Source organism: Primulina huaijiensis, chromosome 16 (assembly GCF_012295235.1).
Source record: "Primulina huaijiensis isolate GDHJ02 chromosome 16, ASM1229523v2, whole genome shotgun sequence".
Classification (NCBI taxonomy): Eukaryota; Viridiplantae; Streptophyta; class Magnoliopsida; order Lamiales; family Gesneriaceae; genus Primulina; species Primulina huaijiensis.
In genome coordinates, this window is record NC_133321.1 from 7,586,476 (window position 1) to 7,607,033 (window position 20,558).

At 36.1% G+C, this 20,558-nt stretch overlaps 1 protein-coding gene across 1 annotated transcript in view; it reads left to right on the forward strand.

Annotated features, from left to right (window-relative positions):
- The window catches only part of LOC140960869 (long-chain-fatty-acid--[acyl-carrier-protein] ligase AEE15, chloroplastic-like), a 77,659-nt gene extending 60,352 nt beyond the window's left edge, over window positions 1-17,307 (forward strand). The window contains exons 7-18 of the mRNA XM_073419180.1: window positions 3,811-3,960; window positions 4,104-4,171; window positions 14,040-14,145; window positions 14,483-14,641; window positions 14,856-14,909; window positions 14,991-15,071; window positions 15,466-15,603; window positions 15,930-16,089; window positions 16,320-16,399; window positions 16,509-16,654; window positions 16,893-16,950; window positions 17,035-17,307. Of these exons, the coding sequence (XP_073275281.1) occupies window positions 3,811-3,960; window positions 4,104-4,171; window positions 14,040-14,145; window positions 14,483-14,641; window positions 14,856-14,909; window positions 14,991-15,071; window positions 15,466-15,603; window positions 15,930-16,089; window positions 16,320-16,399; window positions 16,509-16,654; window positions 16,893-16,950; window positions 17,035-17,127 (1,293 nt within the window). The 3' untranslated portion in view covers window positions 17,128-17,307. The remainder of the gene's footprint in view (window positions 1-3,810; window positions 3,961-4,103; window positions 4,172-14,039; window positions 14,146-14,482; window positions 14,642-14,855; window positions 14,910-14,990; window positions 15,072-15,465; window positions 15,604-15,929; window positions 16,090-16,319; window positions 16,400-16,508; window positions 16,655-16,892; window positions 16,951-17,034) is intronic.
- Window positions 17,308-20,558: the final 3,251 nt, after the last annotated feature.

Sequence of the window (20,558 nt, forward strand, 5' to 3'; positions counted from 1 at the left end):
TAGGTGAGCGGTGAATCCCCGACTACAATGCACTGGCTCCTATATGTGTCGCAACTATACCCAACCTCGCCACCTGATGACTCTCCTGGAGTCGGTAAACGAGTCAAAGCACAGCCCTAGCATATAGAGCCTCAGTGTTGTCCCGGGTCGTAAGGACTAATGGTGTACAATCATAACCACGGACTTATCCTCTCGATGAATGATAACCACTTGGAAAGTCCGAGGGAGGGTTGTTCGGTATAATCATCATATGACTACCCATCTGTATGTTTGGACATCTCTATGCCCTTACCAAGAAACGCAGTACACAACATCACAGATGCTAGTCTCGAGCTCAAGCGACCTTTATCCACGTTTTAGGCGGCTGAATCGACTAGGAACGAATTTAGATCATACAGTGTTTACAAATGAGTTTCAACATCGAATTACGATTCATTTGTATTAAAGTATAATCAAGGTCTTTATCTATGTTTGAAATCATGGGTATACAGATAAAGAAATAACAAACCATGAAATAATGAATTATATTAAAATAAAGATTGTTCTTTACAACTGAGTCAATAAAATCCCTAGTCAACAGTTGACTTGCAGGACATCTACTCTAACACAAATTGATTGCAAGCTTTGCATTGAAAATCTGGTCTGAACCAACAAGTTTTTTCCGCATGCGAATTCTTTTTGCAATGAGTACAAGGAGGATATTTTTCTTTTTTTGCACCTTTTTTTCCTTTATATTTCTTTTCTTTCCCTTTGTATTCTCCATCATTCTTCTTTCCACCGCTTGATTGACCTGCACTTAATCTTGCCATGAATGCTCCCTCATATGCTTCTTCCAGCCTTATGCTTATTCTTTGATCTATGGCTTGAAAATCATTCATTACTTCTGTCAAACTGATAGTTGAGAGATCCCTCGAATCTTCCAGTGATGAGATTTTCGCATCAAATCTCGTCGGGACACTTACGAGAACTTTACTCACTATTCTTCTATCCGACAGATCTTCTCCATGAAGCCTGAGTTGATTCACTATCCTCATTAGCCTGTCCATATATTCCTTTAAAGTTTCAGACTCCCTCATTCTAAGAATCTCAAACTCCCTCCACAAATTAAGTACTTGAATTTGCCTTGCTCTGTCACTCCCTTGGAACTCTTGTTTCAATTGGTCCCAAGCTTGTTTTGCTGTTTCACAGTTCATGATTCTTGTGAAAATAAGTTCTGAAACCGATGAGTGAATTGCAGCCAAACCTTTGTATTTCTTTGCATTTTCTTCACTGTGTTGGTGGATTTGTGCTATTCTAGGATTTTCTCTCAATGATGGAGGGTTTCTACCTGTTTCCACAACATCCCAGAGGTCAAATGCCTTCAAATATGCCTTCATTTTCACAGCCCAAAAAGGAAAATTTTCCCCATTGAAACTTGGAGGTGAAGGAGTAGAGAAACCTTTGAATGCCATTGAGTTTTTTTTTTAAATGTAAAAAACAGTGGTCTGGGAATGAAAAACTTGCTGACCTCTTCTTTATTTTGCAACCTTTATAGATCATAATGCTCTGATATCATGATGAATTTAGAAGAAAAAGGAAAGAGACATTGAAAAGAAACAAGAAACTAATTTTACTTGATATTTATTCATCTCATATAATATTCTAAAGTAAAACAAAGATATATTATTCCATAAATAATATGCAATGATCTGAAATTTATTAAAAAAAAGGTTATCAATGCTTGATTTCCATGAAGGATGTCAACAATCAACGGTGATGACCTAAACAAATAATAGATAGATTAATTAGATATATCATGTAACTTTTGTTATACGATTTCGTATATGTGATCCGCTAGTCCACCAAAATCCCAAAACTGAGGGATTGGGTCGTTTTTCGTGGCCGTCTTAGATCATCAGGATCTTGTCTTACTTAAATCTTAATCTTGTACCAAGAGGAAGTATATATTGGGATCTCCATGAAGCCTGAGTTGATTCAACATACACATTAGCATGTCCGTAGAATCCTTAGTTTCAGAATCACTCATTCTAAGAATCTAAAACTCCCTCCACAAATCCAGTACTTGAATTTGCCTTGTTATGTGTCACTCCCTTGGAACTCTTGTTTCAATTGGTCCCAATCTTGTTTTGCTGTTTCACAGTTCCTAATTCTTTTGAAAATAAGTTCTGAAACCGATGAGTGAATTGCAGACTTGTAGCCAAAGCTTTGTATTTCTTTGCATTTTCTTCACTGTGTTGGTGGATTTGTGCTATTCTAGGATTTTCTCTCAATGATGGAGGGTTTCTACCTGTTTCCACAACATCCCAGAGGTCAAATGCCTTCAAATATGACTTCATTTTCACAACCAAAAAAGAAAAAATTTTCCCCATTGAAACTTGGATGTGAAGGAGTAGAGAAACCTTTGAATGTCATTGAGTTTTTTTTTTCTTTTTTAAGTGTGTAAAAACAGTGGTCTGAAGGAGTAGATAAACTTGCTGACCTCTTCATTTTTTGCAGCCTTTATAGATCATAATGCACCGATATCATGATGAACTTAGAAGAAAAAGGAAAGAGACGTTGAAAAGAAATAAGAAACTAATTTTACTTGATATTTATTCATCTCAAATAATATTCAAAATTAAAACAAAGATAAATTATTCCATAAATACTACGCAATGATATGCAATTTATTAAAAAGGAAAAAGTAACCAATTCTTGATTTCCTTGAAGGATGTCAACAATCAACCGTGATGACATAAACAAATATTAGATAGATTAATGAGATATATCATGTAACTTATGTTGTACGATTTCGTATATGCGATCCGCTAGTCCACCAAAATCCCAAAACTGAGGGATTGGGTCGTTTGTCGTGGCCGTATTACATCATCAGGCTCTTGTCTTACTTAAATCTTGTACGCAAGAGGAAGTATATATTGGGATCTTCTCATTTCTAGTTATCCATAATATATCATTACAGTGTTGTCTTTATCTTCAAGAACAAAATGCAAAATTGAAAAAAATAATCATTATTCATTACTAAATACTGAGGACCCTCAGTCGAGGAGTCTACTGAGATAACATGTCTGGAACAGAGGGAAAAAAAAACTCGTAAGTTTCTGAGTTTTATTAGGTCTCGTAAATAAATACAAACTTATCTCAACTAATGATTTTTCCAAGTCTTGGTCAACTTCCGAATAATGTCTCTTGAATTCTTATTAGTTTGATTTATGGGCTCGTCGAAATCCTGAATTCTTAGTTTCCTCACCTCACTTCCCAAGTTCCCAAATATTCCTAATCATTTGCAGGTAACATATTATAGCAATTGATTATTTAAAATTAAAATATGCACAATAGGTTGATAAGTCTTGGAAAGTAATAACTTTTCCCAACACTTCATTTCACTACAATTATTATAAACATTCATCCCAGACTATGCCTCACAGAGGGTATATAATCAAGATTTATGGCGAATTCACGCCTTTGCCATGAACCTTACAGGAAACGTAGAAAAATATGGATCATACACAATATATAGACGTTTGAAATTGGTTGTCCCTTTTATTCACTTTTGCTAATGTAGTTAGATTGTTGGTTGAAATCGGATGAGGAAAAAGTGAGGCTGGGATTTAATAGTTATAAGAGTGGTAGAGTTTGGTATTACACGAGTTTGAAGTCAGTGCATTTGAATTAGGAGCATATGTACGTGTGAAGATATTATTGAAGTTTCTAATTTATATTCTCATTTTTTAATGAAGTAGTGGATCATTTTCTGGCACAGGAACAATCATTGAAGATTATCTGACAATATTATCTTTTTTCTTGGCCAAGATTACTACTTTAGTGGAATTTCTGCCTGTTGTTCCTGGGGACAGGTTTCTCAGCATGCTTCCACCTTGGCATGCATATGAGCGAGCTAGTGAGTATGCCTCACTTACCTATGGAATCGAGCATGCATACACAACGGTGAAAAATTTAAAGGTACATGTTTTCTTCCTGACTGGACCAGAGTTGCTTTTATCAGCTTTCCTCAATTTTTGGGTTCGAAGATTTTAGTTTGTGTCTGGATTATTTTCATAGATTTCTATTGTAAAAGTAGCATCAGCCTTCTGCTTTGATTGCAGGATGACTTGCGTTGCTATCAACCTCATTATATTGTATCTGTTCCGTTAGTATACGAGACATTATACAGGTAAATCCTCTTGCTTCAAATTCTTATATTATATACGCTAATCAAGGCTGCATGATCAAACTAATGGATCATTAGCCAATGAATATCGAGAAATGTTATGCAATGTCAATTTTGCAGTAGTTCTTTAAACAATTTATCATATACTGTGGGATAGGAATAGAATCAATAATAAGATAATGAATAGTGTAATAAGCTTGTATCCTAATTTTTCCCTGGCATATTGCCTTGTTTACAATACAATGTGTAGTTAGTTTTGTTTGTGTAACATTGTCAAATTTTATTTCTGAAGATTAAATTTCATATTATTACACTTTCGGGTTCATTAAGCGATACTTTTATCTTTAATGTTGTTTCACATTTGTTGTTATTGTGTCCGCATAAGCGACAACATGATGGTTCTATCTAATTTATATCCAAGTATGATTTACGAACCTGATTCATAGATCACTCGAAGAGTATATTGTGTTGTCATTAAAATCAATATTCACACACCTCTCAAAATCAAATGTGGGATGTAGTATTACAGTTATTTATTTATCTTAGGATAGATTCAAGTACATGCAGTTTCTGTTGGATCTCGGTTTTCTCGTGCCCAAAACGCAGCAGAAGTTTAAAAAAAATTTAGATCTTGACATTCAAGATGTATTTGGACACTCGTATGGTTTTATAATTAAACATTCATAGGGAATTTAAATATATACCTTTGGTGAAAGAATCACTAAGCTCCAACTACTCCGGTATAAGCGGACGTAGCTCTTGTTGTAAATCTCTACGAACGATCTTCAAAAACTCCTTTCTTTATTTTTCGAATAGGTCCACGACTAAAAGATTTATTCCTCTTCTAATTTGAACTAGAAAAATTTGAAGATATTTTACGTTAGAGATCAAAAGATCGAGAGGCGGCTCAATCTCTTTAGCAAAAAGGGGGTGGCCGAAAATTTGATGATTGAGGAGTTGTGATTTTCGAAAATCACAATGGGGGTGGAGGCTAGGGTTATGGCTTGCTTATCCCTATTTAAAAATAAGTCATGACCTAATATTCATAATTAACATTAATGGTCTTGATTAATTAATTGGGCTAGTCCAACTAGTTTAATTAATTAATCAAAGTCCATTATGAACTTTAATTATTTAATATGTTAGACTTCTACTCCTACAAGCCCATTAAACACACTTCCCACTATATTTAATTTAATATTTAATAAATTCAACTTTTGAGCTTAATAAATTAAATTTTCAAATTTTATAAATTCAATTCCTTGAATTTATTCTCTCAAAATTTAATTATCATAAATTCAACTCCTTGAATTTACTATAATATAATATAAATTCAACTTCTTGAATTTATTCTCTCAACGGTAACAAATGATCCAGTGCTTGTGTGACCTTCAATGGTTCAGGGATACAACTAGCCATGGTTTCACAACTCTTTGTGATTCAGGACATAATCTTTCATTCGGGCTTACCCTAATTTACCCCATTCTATATATCAACAATTGATTATTAGAATGTCAGAAATCATATTTCTGATTAAACCCATCGAATCATGGTAAGAACGTCTAGTAGCATCGTCCCATGATTCCCTAGGTATCACTGATAGATCCTGCAAGAACCAGTCGATTATGATTAACGTACAGTACGATCCATTCATCTCATATATCCCGATCAAATCTGCAACCATTGGTTCATCGAGGGTTGCATAATAATTCGATAACTATGTGACACATATAAATAGTGGCATCACATGTAATATTGGAGAACTCCTTCTCCAACATGCATCTCATACTATGGCCAGAGATTCCATGCACTATTATTTAATCAGATCACATAGGATATCCACACCCGTAGGTGAGCGGTGAATTCCCGACTACAATGCACTGGCTCCTATATGTGTCGTAACTGTACCCAATCTCGCCACCTGATGACTCTCATGGAGCCGATAAACGTGTCAAAGCACAACCCTAGCATATAAAGCCTTAGTGTTGTCTCAAGTCGTAAGGACTAATGGTGTATAGTCATAACCACAGACTTATCCTCTTGATGTATGATAACCACTTCGAAAGTCCGAGAGAGGGTTGTTCGGTTTAACCAAGAAACGCGGTACACAACATCACAGATGCTAGTCTCGAGCTCAAGCGACCTTTATCTATGTTTTAGGCGGCTGAATCGACTAGGAACAAATTTAGATCATACAGTGTTTACAAATAAGTTTCAAAATCGAATTACGACCCATTTGTATTAAAGTATAATCAAGGTCTTTATCTATGTTGTTTACATGAGTATACAGATAAAGAAATAACAAACCATGAAATAATGAATTATATTAAAATAAAGATTGTTTATTACAACTGAGTCAATAAAATCCCTAGCCAACAGTTGGCTTACAGGGCATTTACTCTAATAATCTCCCACTTGCCCTAGAGCCAACTACCCATAAACTTTAATATCATTGCTTCGCGTTGCTTCTCAAACAATGATCCTGGCAAGGGCTTTGTAAGTGGATTAGCAACATTATCTGCAGAGATGACTCTTTCGACTGATATATCTCCTCTTCCCACAATCTCCCGGATGATGTGGAATTTCCTCGATACATGTTTGGATCGCTGATGAGACCTTGGTTCCTTTGCTTGCGCAACGGCATCAGCGTTGTCGCAGTACACCGGGACTGGATCAACTCCATTAGGAATAATGCCCAACTCTTAGACAAAATTCTTCATCCAAAATGCATCGTTGGATGCAGCAGACGCAACAATGTATTCAACTTCAATGGTGGAATCCGCAACGGTGTCTTGCTTGGAACTTTTCCAAGAGACAGCCGCACATTAAGCATGAATACAAAACCAGAGGTTGATTTCGAATCATCTACATCATATTGGAAGCTAGAATCGGTGTAGCCTTCCAATTTCAATTCTCCACCCCATAGACCCTGAACAAGTTCTTAGTCTTTCTCAAGTACTTAAGAATATCTTTCACGGCCTTCCAATGCATTGGACCAGGGTTCGCCTGATATTTGCTTGTAACACTCAGAACATAAGCAAAATCAGAACGTGTCGATATCATACCATACATGATACTACCAATGGCAGACGCATATGGAATACGTATCATCATCTCTATTTATTCATCAGTTTTGGGACACATATCTTTAGATAGAGTAACACATGACATATTGGTAAGTATCCTCTCTTGGACACTTCCATAGAGAATCGCTTCAGAATGGTATCGATATAGGTGGCTTGGGTGAGCCACAACATCCTCTTTGATCTATCTCTATAGATTTGTATTCCCAATACATAGGATGTTTCACATATGTCTTTCATGGAGAAATTACTTGCTAACCATACTTTAGTTGATTGTAGTAATCCTACATCATTCCCAATGAGTAGGATGTCGTCAATATAAAGTACTATGAATGTCACTGCACTCCCACTAACTTTCTTGTACACGCATGGTTCCTCAGGATTCTTAGCAAAACCAAATTCCTTGATAGTGCTATCAAATAAGAGGTTCCAACTCCTTGACGCCTGCTTGAGACCATTTATTGATCTCTGAAGTTTGCATACATTATGCTCACTTCCTACTGATGTGTATCCCTCAGGTTGAGACATATAAATTTCTTCTTTGATGTCTCCATTGAGGAATGCAGTCATTACATACATTTGCCATATCTCATAGTCATACCATGCTGCTATGACAAGTAGTATTCTAATGGACTTAAACATAGCAACTAGTGAAAAATTTTCCTCATAGTCAATTCCTTGGCTTTGAGTATAACCTTTTGCAACCAACCTTGCTTTGAAGGTCGCTACCTTCCCATCCGCCCAAAGCTTTCTTTTGTAGATCCATTTGCATCCTATGGGAACTATTCCCTCAGGTGGATAAACTAATGTCCAGACTTGGTTTAAATACATAGAGTCCATTTCTGACTGCATGGACTCAAGTCATATGGTTGAATCAGTATCATATATTACTTCTTTGAAATTCATTGGATCACATCCAACACAAGCCTCACCATGGCTTTGTTCATGAAGAAGCGTATATCTTGCAGGTGGTCTAATAACCCTATCAGAACTTCTAGGAGCTTGTACTTCAACTAATGGTTGTTGAGAAATGGGTTCAACTTCTATAGTTGAGGGAGTATCTTGAATTTATTCAAGTTCTATCATCTTGCCTTTTCTATCTAATAAAAATTATTTTTCCAAAAAGATGGCATTTCTTGAAAAAAAATCTTTTGTTTCATGGGGATGATAGAAATAATATCCAACAGAATTCTTTGGATATCCTACAAAGTAACACAAAGTGGATCTACTATCCAATTTGTCTCCCACTGTCTGCTTCACATAAGCAGGACATCCCCATATTCTCATGTAAGTATTTGGGAGTTTTTCCCATCCATATCTCACATGGTGTTTTATCTACTGCTTTAGTAGTGACATTATTCAACAACATTGCCGCAGTTTCAAACGCAAAACCCCAAAACGATGTAGGCAATTCAGTGAATCCTATCATGGATCGAACCATGTCCATCAAGGTTCGATTACGACGTTCAGAAACACCATTCAATTGTGATGTTGCTGGTGGAGTCCACTGTGAGAGAATCCCATAATCTTTTAGATAACCCAAAATTCAGCACTCAAGTATTCTCCACCTCGATCAGATCGAAGTGCTTTAATACTTCTTTCTAGCTGATTTTCTATTTCAGATCTGAATTCTTTGAAATTTTCAAATGCTTCAGATTTGTGTTTCATCAAATAAACGTACCCATACCTCGAATGGTCATTAGTAAAGGTAATGAAGTACGAATGCTCAAATTTTGTGCCAACACTTAGCGGGCCACAAACGTCAGTGTGGATCAAATCTAGTAGACCATGCGCACGTTCCATGTTTCCATTGAATGGAGTCTTAGTCATTTTTCTTTTTAGACAAGAAGCACAAGTAGGTAGAGAATTTATGTCTGACAAGTCAAACATGTCTTCTCCCACTAGCTTGTGCATCCTTCTTTGGGAAATATGACCTAGTCTAACGTGCCATATTTGTGCGGTATTTGGATCTTCTATTTTTCTTTTGTTTGTTATTGTTTTCGTATGCGCTTGGATATTGTTTAACGGAATATCTTTTATCTTTAAATTATAGAGATCGTTTGTTAATTCTTCAGTTCCAATCAAACATTTATTCTTGTAAAATTGCAAACACCTTTTGCAAAAACACAAGAATAACCATCCCTATCAAGCATAGAAATAGAAATAATGTTTTTAACCAATTCAGGAACAAATAAAACGTCTCTCAAAAACAATTTAAAATCATTGTCCAAAATTAAAGTTACGTCTCCAATGACTGTGGCAGCAACTCTTGCTCCATTTCCTAGTCTTAGAAATGTCTCACCATCTCTAAGCCTCTTGTTTCCTCCCATCACCTACAAATCATTGCATAGATGAGAACCACATCAGGTATCCAATACCCAAGAAGAGAAATTAATAGAAACATTAATTTCAATATAAAACATACCATGGCCAGAACGCTTCTGGGCAAGATACTCCGTGCAATTACGCCTCCAATGTCTAGGCTTGTTGCAGTGGAAACAGACTTGTTCTGATTTGTTCGGCTTTGTGGGCCCCGGAGTTGGTTTCTTTTATGGCTTCTTGTTGGGCTTGTTCTTCTTGAGAGGGGCATAACGCTTCTTGCCTTTGTTTGGGGCTCCATATTTCGTACCGGACGAAGAACCAACTAAAAGAACATGCTTTTTCTTTTTAATTGTGGCCTCATAATTAGTAAGTATATTGACCAACTCTTCAAAGGTGACCTCAAGCTTGTTCATATTAAAATAAACCACAAATCCATCGAACGAGGCAGGCAAAGACAACAAGAGAATATCAGTCGAGAGCTCACTAGGAATAACCACGTCGAGTCCCAGCAACTTCTCGATGAGCCCAATCATCCCAACACCATGCTCATGAACCGAAGTCCCCTCTCATAAGCGTGTAGTCATGAGTTCTTTCATAGTAGCATGTCTCTCTGAACGAGTTTGTACATAATACAATTCTTTCAGATGAAGGTGAATGTCAGCAGCATTCACCACCTCCTCGAACCTCCTCTGAAGTTCATTCGACATAGAAGCCAACATGTAGCTCCTAGCTTGAAGATCATGGTCCCACCATTTCTCAAGCTTAGCTAACTCAGTCCGACTAATATCAGGAGCTGCCTCCTTTGGTGGCTTCTTATAAAGCACATACGCAATCCTTTCCGAGTTCAGAACAATCTTTAAATTTCTTAACCAGTCATGATAGTTAGGGTCAGTCAATTTGTTTTGATCGAGAATGATTGAAAGCGGGTTACGAGCAGTCATCGTAAATATACTGAAAATGAAAACAGATAATGGTTACTGATAATTTTAAAATAATTCTAAGATATAAAATATAGATTTTTATTTTATAAATTTCCTTCCCACTATTTTGACATTTCCACCACCCTATGATGAAAAAAGGGAAATCGTATTTCCTTTGTGGGCACGTAGAGTCCAATTAGTCAATTATAATCCCGAATAATATCAACCAATTATAATTTCTAAAAGCTAGAATTCAATTGCATCCCTATGCAACCTCCGTGTGTTTTGCCTCACTTTTAATAAGGACCCAATAAAATGACGCCGTTTATTTTCACGTGTCAAACCGACACATCAATATTGAATTGTAGTAGACGGTCGCCATGAGTTCTCCCAATATTATGAGCCGAAGTCATGGGAGTTCTACTCAATTCACATCATATATCCGGTGGAGGTCACAACTTTCCAGCGTCCAGGCCCTCCCAATAATATGAGCCAAACACTGTCCGCGGGTAGCGATCAACATGCAACCACTGTTGATGGAAGGCAAGGAAAAATTAAACTATTTTAATTTTTACTTTTACGGTTTGATATAAATTTTGAATCATATTCAAAATGAGGGATTTTAATTTTAAAATCGTCTCATCATTTTATTTTAAAATGCGTGTCACGAGTTTGTATGTTTGCGGATTCATGCAACTATATTATTTAATAATATACATAAATGCATACTACTATATATCATTTATATATCATAATATGACATTCAACAATAAATAAATAAGGATGATCGATCACCAAAACTATTAGATCCATGTGAGCCAGACACGGATCTAGGTCCAAAACCTAGGTGAATGCAGGGATGCAAATGCAACAATTACAAGAGCTTCCAATATTTTACATGTCTTCATCTTGTGCATCGGGTCCACCATCTTCCAATCTTGATCTCCCACTATTTCTAATAATTAAATTTAAATAGTCATGGCACATAAGGGATACATCTCATGGGGTGGGAACATGCCATAAACTAGGCCTACTTTAATAATATCAAATATTAACAAAATGAATAAAACAGTAAAATATCCTAGCATACACCTAACACATTGGTCAAGACTCTCGATCATTTTTCATGCATTTAAAATATCTGCAAGCTGCGCTGCGCAGTGCGCCGCGTAGCGTGCGGATGCTCCACATACTGCGCCGCGCTGAGCGCGCACGCTGCGCACGCAGTCCTACACGCGGTCAGTCCGGAACAGTTCCGGGAAGATCCGAAATTTTTTTTTTTATTTCTGGAAAAATATAATTTTATGGTGCATCAATTTTAAAAAAAAATTTGTTGTGTGGCTAGAAACAAATTATTCAATATGATTAAAAACCATATGATATAGAAAAAAACTTGGCTCTGATACCACTGTTGGATCTCGGTTTTCTCGTGCCCAAAACGCAGCGGAAGTTTAAAAAATTTTTAGATCTTGACATTCAAGATGTATTTGGACACTATTATGGTTTTATAATTAAACATTCATAGAGAGTTTAAATTTATACCTTTGGCGAAAGAATCACTAGACTCTAACTACTCCGGTATAAGCGGACGTAGCTCTTGTTGTAAATCTCTACGAACGATCTTCAAAAACTCATTTCTTTATTCTTCGAATCAGGTCCACGACTACAAGATTTATTACTCTTCTAATTTGCAATAGAAAAATTAGAAGATATTTTATGTTGGAGATCAAAAGATCGAGAGGCGGCTCAATCTCTTTAGCAAAAAAGGGGCGGCCGAAAATTTGATGCTTGAGAAGTTGTGATTTTCGAAAATCACAATGGGGTGGAGGCTAGGGTTAAGGCTTGCTTATCCCTATTAATAATTAAGCAATGACCTAATATTCATAATTAACATTAATGGACTTGATTAATTAATTGGGCTAGTCCAACTAGTTTAATTAATTAATCAAAGTCCATTAAGAACTTTAATTATTTTGTATGTTGGACTTGTACTCCTACAAGCCCATTAAAAACAATTCTCACTATATTTAATTTAATATTTAATAAACTCAAATTTTAAGCTTAATAAATTAAATTCTCAAATTTTATAAATTCAACTCCTTGAATTTATTCTCTCAAAATTTAATTATCATAAATTCAACTCCTTGAATTTACTATATCATAATATAAATTCCACTTCTTGAATTTATTCTCTCAACGGGAACGTACAAATGATCCAGTGCTTGTGTGACCCTCAATGGTATAGGGATACAGCTAGGAGTGGGTTCACAACTCTTTGTGATTCAGGACATAATCTTTTATTCGGGCTTACCCTAATTTGCCCCATTCTATATATCAACAATTGATCATTAGAATGTCGGAAATATGATTAAACCCATCGAATCATGGTAAGAACGTCTAGTAGCATCGCCCCATGATTCCCTAGGTATCATTGATAGTGCCTGCAAAAACCAGTTGATTATGATTAACGTACAGTACGGTCCCTTCATCTCATATATCCCGATCAAATATGCAACCATTGGTTCATCGAGGGTTGCATAATAATTCGATTACTATGTGACACATATAAATAATGGCATCGCATGTGCTATTGGAGAACTCCTTCTCCAACGTAAATCTCATACTCTGGCCAGAGATTCCATGCACTATTATTTCATCGTATCACATAGGATATCCACATCCGTAGGTGAGCGGTGAATTCCCGACTACAATGCACTGACTCCTATATGTGTCGTAATTGTACCTAATCTCACCACCTGATGACTCTCCTGGAGCCGGTAAACGAGTCAAAGCACAACCCTAGCATATAAAGCCTTAGTGTTGTCCCAGGTCGTAAGGACTAATGGTGTACAATTATAACCACGGATTTATCCAATCGATGTATGATAACCACTTGGAAAGTCCGAGGGAGGGTTGTTCGGTATAATCAACATATGACTACCCATCTGCATTTTTGGACATCTCTATGCCTTTACCAAGAAATGCGGTACACAACATCACATATGCTAGTCTCGAGCTCAAGCGACCTTTATCCATGTTTTAGACGGCTGAATCGACTAGGAACGAATTTAGATCATATAGTGTTTACAAATGGATTTCAACATCGAATTACGATTTTTTTGTATTAAAGTATAATCAAGGTCTTTATCTATCTTGTTCACATGGGTATACAGATAAAGAAACAACAAACCATGAAATAATGAATTATATTGAAATAAAGATTGTTTATAACTGAGTCAATAAAATCCCTAGCCAATAAATAGTTGGCTTACAGGACATCTACTCTAACAGTTTCTACTTCTAAATTAGTAGATTGTTTACACTAATTATTGTCTAAACTTCAACTATGATCTCCCTTCAGTTCTTGTCTAAAGGTAATGGATTTACTTCTACTCATTTCTTCGTCAAAAATGGGTACCACTTTTTGTAGTCATTAATTATTTTATGTATGCATAAATACTTGTTTCATGTGCATAGATTTACATCCCATTTGGCCTTTTAAGCCTATCATATTTCATGATAATTGTTTGGTTTCATGGATTGCAGCGGGATTCAAAAGCAAATCAGTTCAAGTTCTACGATTCGTAAATTTGTTGTTCTGCTATTCTTAAGGATCAGTTTTGCATACATGGAGGCCAAACGAATTTATGAGGTTGAACTTAATCATCTTCCTTTCTGTTGGTGTTGGCTTTGGAACTCGTTCTACGAGTATTTATTTTCCTAAGTACCAATATGATAACTATCAATCATCAACTCCACAGTTTAAGTATATTGTCCCTCGTGTTCAATATAACAGGAGTTTATGATCATTATATTGATGATCTTAACAACTTTCTTTCTTAAGCGACGCGACGCATGTGTTTTTGAAGATTTATATACTCTAGTGACATATTCCCATAATAGCATATATGGTTGATCGGTATTTAGAAATTTATTACCATATTATTTTTAACGGTTTATCACTCTCTTCCTTCTTTTTCTTGTCATAGGGGAAATGCCTGAGCACAAACCTGGAGCAACCTCCTTACCTTGTTTCTATTTTTGACTGGTTGTCGGCAAGGATAGTCGCTGCAATATTGTTGCCATTACATATGATGGCAAAACAAATTGTCTACAGTAAAATTCATAGTTCGATTGGCATTTTAAAGGTTAACCATATTGTCTGTTGTGATTTTACTCCACTGCATCTGTGATAGGACAACATTACACGGGTCATAACAATTATTACTTTTATCTGAGCCCCATTGCATTTTTGTGGGAAAGATGCAAAATAAATGATAGAAAACTAATATTCTTGCCAACGTCGACCAAAATCATCCTGTAAGAAAAATAAAGGCGAATTTTACCTTTGACATTTTGCAGGCTGGTATTAGTGGAGGTGGCAGCTTGCCTTCACAAATAGACAAGTTCTTTGAGGTTAAAAATATTTTGCTCTTGTAATTGGAAATATAGGGGATTGAGTTGTATTGTTTGTCTTACTCTATCCTAATAACGCAGGCAATTGGCATAATAGTTCAAAATGGATATGGCCTAACAGAATCATCCCCTGTCATTACGGGTCGAAGGCACAGTTGTAATGTAAGAAAAATATTCGACACACACACTTGTATTAATGCAACTTTATGTAGTTTGAAATTAAGTAGCAGATTCTGAAACAAGGAAATTTCTGAGATTTTTTAATGATGTACAATGGGTGCTTAGTGAAAACAAAATGCTGCAGGACAACCAAAACTACCATCTAAATTGGTCATTCCTGGGGAATTCCACCCATTCACCACTTTTTTCTTAGACAACAACCATGAACTTATTTCAAACATATAAAAAAATTAAAATCATATTGTGAAGCGGTTTTAAAATGACTGCATTACTGTCTTTCTTGGTTCTTTAGCTGTTAAAGGATGATGTCATATGATGCATTGTTTGTTGGCTTATGTTATGCATCTTAACAATTTCACAAACGGAATTCATGAAGGTTCTTGGTTCAGTTGGACATCCTATTCGGAATACGGAAATAAAAGTTGTAGATGCTGAAACAGATGATATCCTTCCTTGTGGTTCGAAAGGCATTGTTAAAGTTAGGGGTCCGCAAGTGATGAAAGGTTACTACAAGGTTCGTTTTTAAATCTCCTCTAACTATAAATAGCAAATGTTGTTCTACCATGATAGATATAGCATTTGGTATAGAAACATAAAACCAAAATATACATATATCGACCTCAGAGTCTTATGTTTCCGTTGTTTAATACTTCAATATTTGATGTTCCTGGAGTATATAAATCTAAATAGATTAGTTTGATGGGTTAAATGGCCTGCAAAAATTATGTACTTCAGAAAAATATTCTTCAAGAAACAGAATTGTGATGAACTCGGAAATGATACGTCTACTAGACAAAAATCTAATTGGGTGTTCTTTTGGAATTGGACTTGCTATTTCAGAACCCATTGGCAACAAAACAAGCTATAGATGAGAATGGATGGCTTGATACAGGTGATATTGGGTGGATATGTCCTCCTCATTCTAGGGGAAGAAGTCGGAAAGCTGCAGGTGCGATTGTTCTAGCAGGACGTGCGAAAGATACAATAGTACTTTCATCAGGTATATTGAAATATTTCTGACTTAGTATGTATGATTTCCAAGATGATACGTTTGTTTTCAAGATTAAATTAATGGTTTAATAAAAATTTGCCGAAAAACACAACCATTCAGTTCACTTTAGCATAAAATATAAAAAGATACTCAAAACCTTTCTTGGAAATTTCCATTTCAAGGAAAACAAAATCAGTAAGTTTCTTGACGTCGTGGCTCATACCAAATTGCTAAAATAGGTGAAAATGTCGAGCCATCGGAGATTGAAGAAGCTGCCCTGAGAAGTTCCCTTATTCAACAGATTGTAGTCTTTGGCCAGGTAAAATCTTCTGTAACCTGAACTTTTCGTCCCTGTCAATGTAACTTACCGAAAGAATGAGACAGTGTTATTTATCTTCTATGATATAACATATGACTGAGATGCATAGGATGAACGACGCCTTGGAGCTCTGATTGTCCCAAACAAAGACGAGATTCCATTAGAAGCTAAAAGTTTGTCGGTGGATTATTCTGATACCTCAGAACTTAGCAGGGGACAATTAACCAACCTTATGCACAGGGAATTGAAAAAATGGTAAGAGAAAATAAATCATCTTTAAGAATACTTTAACCAGCTAGAAATAAGGGCTTCTACAATGAGAAAACAATGTTCATTTTCTTGAGATTATATATCATTCAAGGCTAATGATCATATGGATGTTCCTTTGAGCAAAATTGCCTCCGAGGTTTAAATCTTCTGTAATATTTTGTAATGAAGTAATTTCAGCTCATCCCCCACGATTCTTGTTTCTTTCAAATTGGTAACATTGCAGGACTGCAGACTGTTCATTCAAAATCGGACCAATACTGGTGATTGACGAGCCTTTCACGGTAAGGTTACACCAACATTGTCATCAACGTTTTATTGACTACTTTTTGTGAAAATATCGGCATTCATTTTGGATCCACTTGCAGATCGATAATGGTTTAATGTCTCCAACCATGAAAATTCGACGAGACAAGGTTGTGTCTCTGTACAAAGAGCAAATAAATGATTTGTACAAGTGACTTGACTGCATAATATATGGTGTTGAATGCATAAAAAAAAAGTACATTTTTTTTTGCAGTTTCGTGTATTTACTTGTAAAATGCTTTGGTTGCTGTCAGAAAATTTTACAACTGGCTTTGTGAAAGATTGCAAACAAGAACATTCTTGTATGGTCTAGTATATTTGCTAATATTTGTGATGCATATTTTGTAATACCAATCTTTGTAAATTATTTTAAAAAAATTTAATTTTAGTAATGTACCATAATCAAATATCAGAATTGGCTACAATTTTTAATTTTAGTAACGTACTGAATCCTTTGTCGCATTGTGTTAGCTGTTCATAATCTAAACAGTACTTATAGAAAACAACGTAAGACATTTTATTGAAGTTTATAGCAATACTAGCCACACTAAAAGATGGCAAAATCGTTTTAATATGAATAAAATAATCAATTTATGCTAAATAAGCCACAATTTTATATGGACCTCACATACAAAACAACGTAAGACATTAGATCTAGTAATAACAATACCGTGAATATAATGAATATATTGGAACATTTCATGTTCGCAATCTTGATTTTGATGTTAACAAAACTTGTTATTGTGTTTCTAACATATTTACTCAAGTATGAAGTTATTAAAACAAGAAGCAAGCTGAAACTGAATTCTGCACAAACTGAATTTCTGGCAAGTTTCAGTATTTTGATGATATCTCTCAAGTGGTTGATTCATATGACAATCTGCCAACCTGACTTATCAGAAAACTCAATTTTGAAACAAGTCGTATTTCACGTCAGTTGGGCAAAATCGAATGTTATCAAGGTCTAATAGATCGCTGAATTACCGAACTGATTGCACGCAAATAGCAATCAGTTGGGTTTGAGCAGTTGCAGTATTTTGCTCATATCTCTTAGCTCGGTTATTGAAATGAAGCAATTCAGTATGCGTTGGAAAGATAAGACGATGATCTACAAATCATATTCAGAAGTCAAAGTCTGAATCGAATCTTAAGATGCTGATAAATGACGATAAAACTGCTAGTTTGGCACAAATTGAAATCAGCTAGGTTGATTTCAGCTGACCAACTGAACTGAACTGAACCAGCTGCTGCTGAACAACTGAAATTATAATGGCCTCATAATTCGTGCTTGAAAATTTGCGGAAAAATTTAAAATTTTCTCTTTAATTAATTAAAAGACCTAATTCATAAATAAACTGATAAATAAAGTTAAATGTTTAAAATAGCAGCGGAAGTAAATATTTGTTTGCAAAATAATAATTTAAAATAATCCAACAACGATGAAAATGTTTGAGCATAAAAATGGTAAATGCTGAAGATGAGGTCCTCGGGTTCCACTACTGCCGACCCTCGATAACTCACTGGTCCCCGCCCTCGGTCTCGACTTCATCAGTACCTACAACAATCAAGTCTAGTGAGTCTAAAGACTCAGCATGCATATATCATAAATAACAAGTAATAATAATAAAATCGCATGCAAAGTGAAAATATCATGTCATGAGTCATTTTAATACTTGCATAACTGAACTGAAAATCGTATCATGAATAATTATAAATATGTGCATAACTGAACTGAAAATCGTAAGTGAAATGTTTGCTCCGTAGAGCCCTGTCATAAAATAGCATGTAATAATTTTTCTGTTGAGATTATGTTATACACAAGTGGTCCCTAAACTGAACTGAACTGAACTGACCGGTAACTGACGACCGGTTGAAATAATAATTGTCTGATCAGACTAATGCCACAGTATACTAGGTGGTACAAAACTGAACTGACCGGTAACTGGCGACCGGGTGAAGTAATAATCTCATGATAGTAAAGTGACCACAAGCAATATCGCATAAATCTCAAAACGAATATTTTGCACGTAATATAATCAAATAACGTAATTAAATATCCTGTATTTATTTTACCAAAGGGGTTGGATCGTTTCCAGGCTCGCTGCGACTTAGATGTAACAAGAAAAATATGCAAATGATTTATTTGACCAAACTATGTAATTGAACTCCCAAAAACGAGACAATTACGCCCAATGACTTAGTATTTAATCATGACTCCGTGCCAACCCGAACCATCATTTAGTCATGATTAAAATACGTCTAAAATGATGAAATGATGCTCCTAAAATGGTACAAGTCGAAACTTTGGTGAATGGAGGCCAAAACATGAAACGCTCTTTCGAGAGTCAATTTGGCATATTGTACCGTAAATTCTAGTACGACCTCTAAAATTAACCGAATCACAAACGGCCAAAAACATGACCTTTCTAACTTGATGAGGTACTGTCCAGTCCAAGTCCATAGGCTAAAAGCCAACCAAGAACTCAAACGAGCCTCTGAATCGATGCACCACTTGCTGTCAACAAAATACAGCTGCAGCGCTTTCGTTTCCTTGCGTCGTTTTCGAGGCTAATGGCCATTGGGGCTTGAACCACTGACCAGAGCCTCTTACCAACATCCTAGGGTATGGTTTGAACCATGGCTAAGGGCCCTAGGCCAGCCACAATTCAAACCTCACCATGAATCATCCGAAACTCCAACCCGAGAGGCCAACCTGCGCGCGTGGGGAGGTTTGCTTTGTTTGCTGACATGGACCTTTCCAGTGGACATTTGATTGACCATGGCAAGATCTAGACATCAAGAGGTATGGTATAAACCGTGGCTAAGGGCTAAAAAGCCAACCAAGATCCACACCAACACCATATACCCGAAACTCACACATGCAGAAAATAAACGAAGGGGCTCGTCTTGTTTTGTTTTGAAAAACCGATGCAACCATGGACCAAGCCTTGAAAGGACGACTTGGTCACGTCTTAGACAAGCCAAGGAGAGGTTCTAACCATGGATACAGCCCCTAGGGCAGCCAAGATCAGAATCTCCACCTTAGACAATACACACGCAAATTTCAAGACACAAAGTGACATGCTTGTTGAGTTGCTGTCAAAACTCTATCTCCAGCATGTAGGGGCTGGAATCAACGTTCTTACATGACCCTAACATGTCCTAGTACATGTCTAGATGCAGCCTCGAGCCCCTGGGATCGAGCCAACCACCTGAAACTACAAAACCAATAAAAAACGTGAAGCATGAAGGGGAAAAAAATCTGTGCAGAATTTTTCTTTGAAAGTTGCTGTCCAAATTCGGTTTGCCATGGAAATCATGATCATCTAATGTTCAAAAATATTATTATGACTTGATTGAAGAGAAACGAAGGACATATACATGCCTGGAAATTTTTGTTTGAAAAGAAAACAAACTAGGAGACGACACGGCGCGGCGGAGACGGAATGCTTCACTTTCTTGCTTCTACTTTTCTTGTTTTTCTCTCTTATTTACTCTAGGAGGCTCACGATTTTTCTCCCTAATTTTCTTTTGAATTTCGGTGATATGGTGAGGGAGAGAAGTCTAGGAATTAAATGGAAGGTTG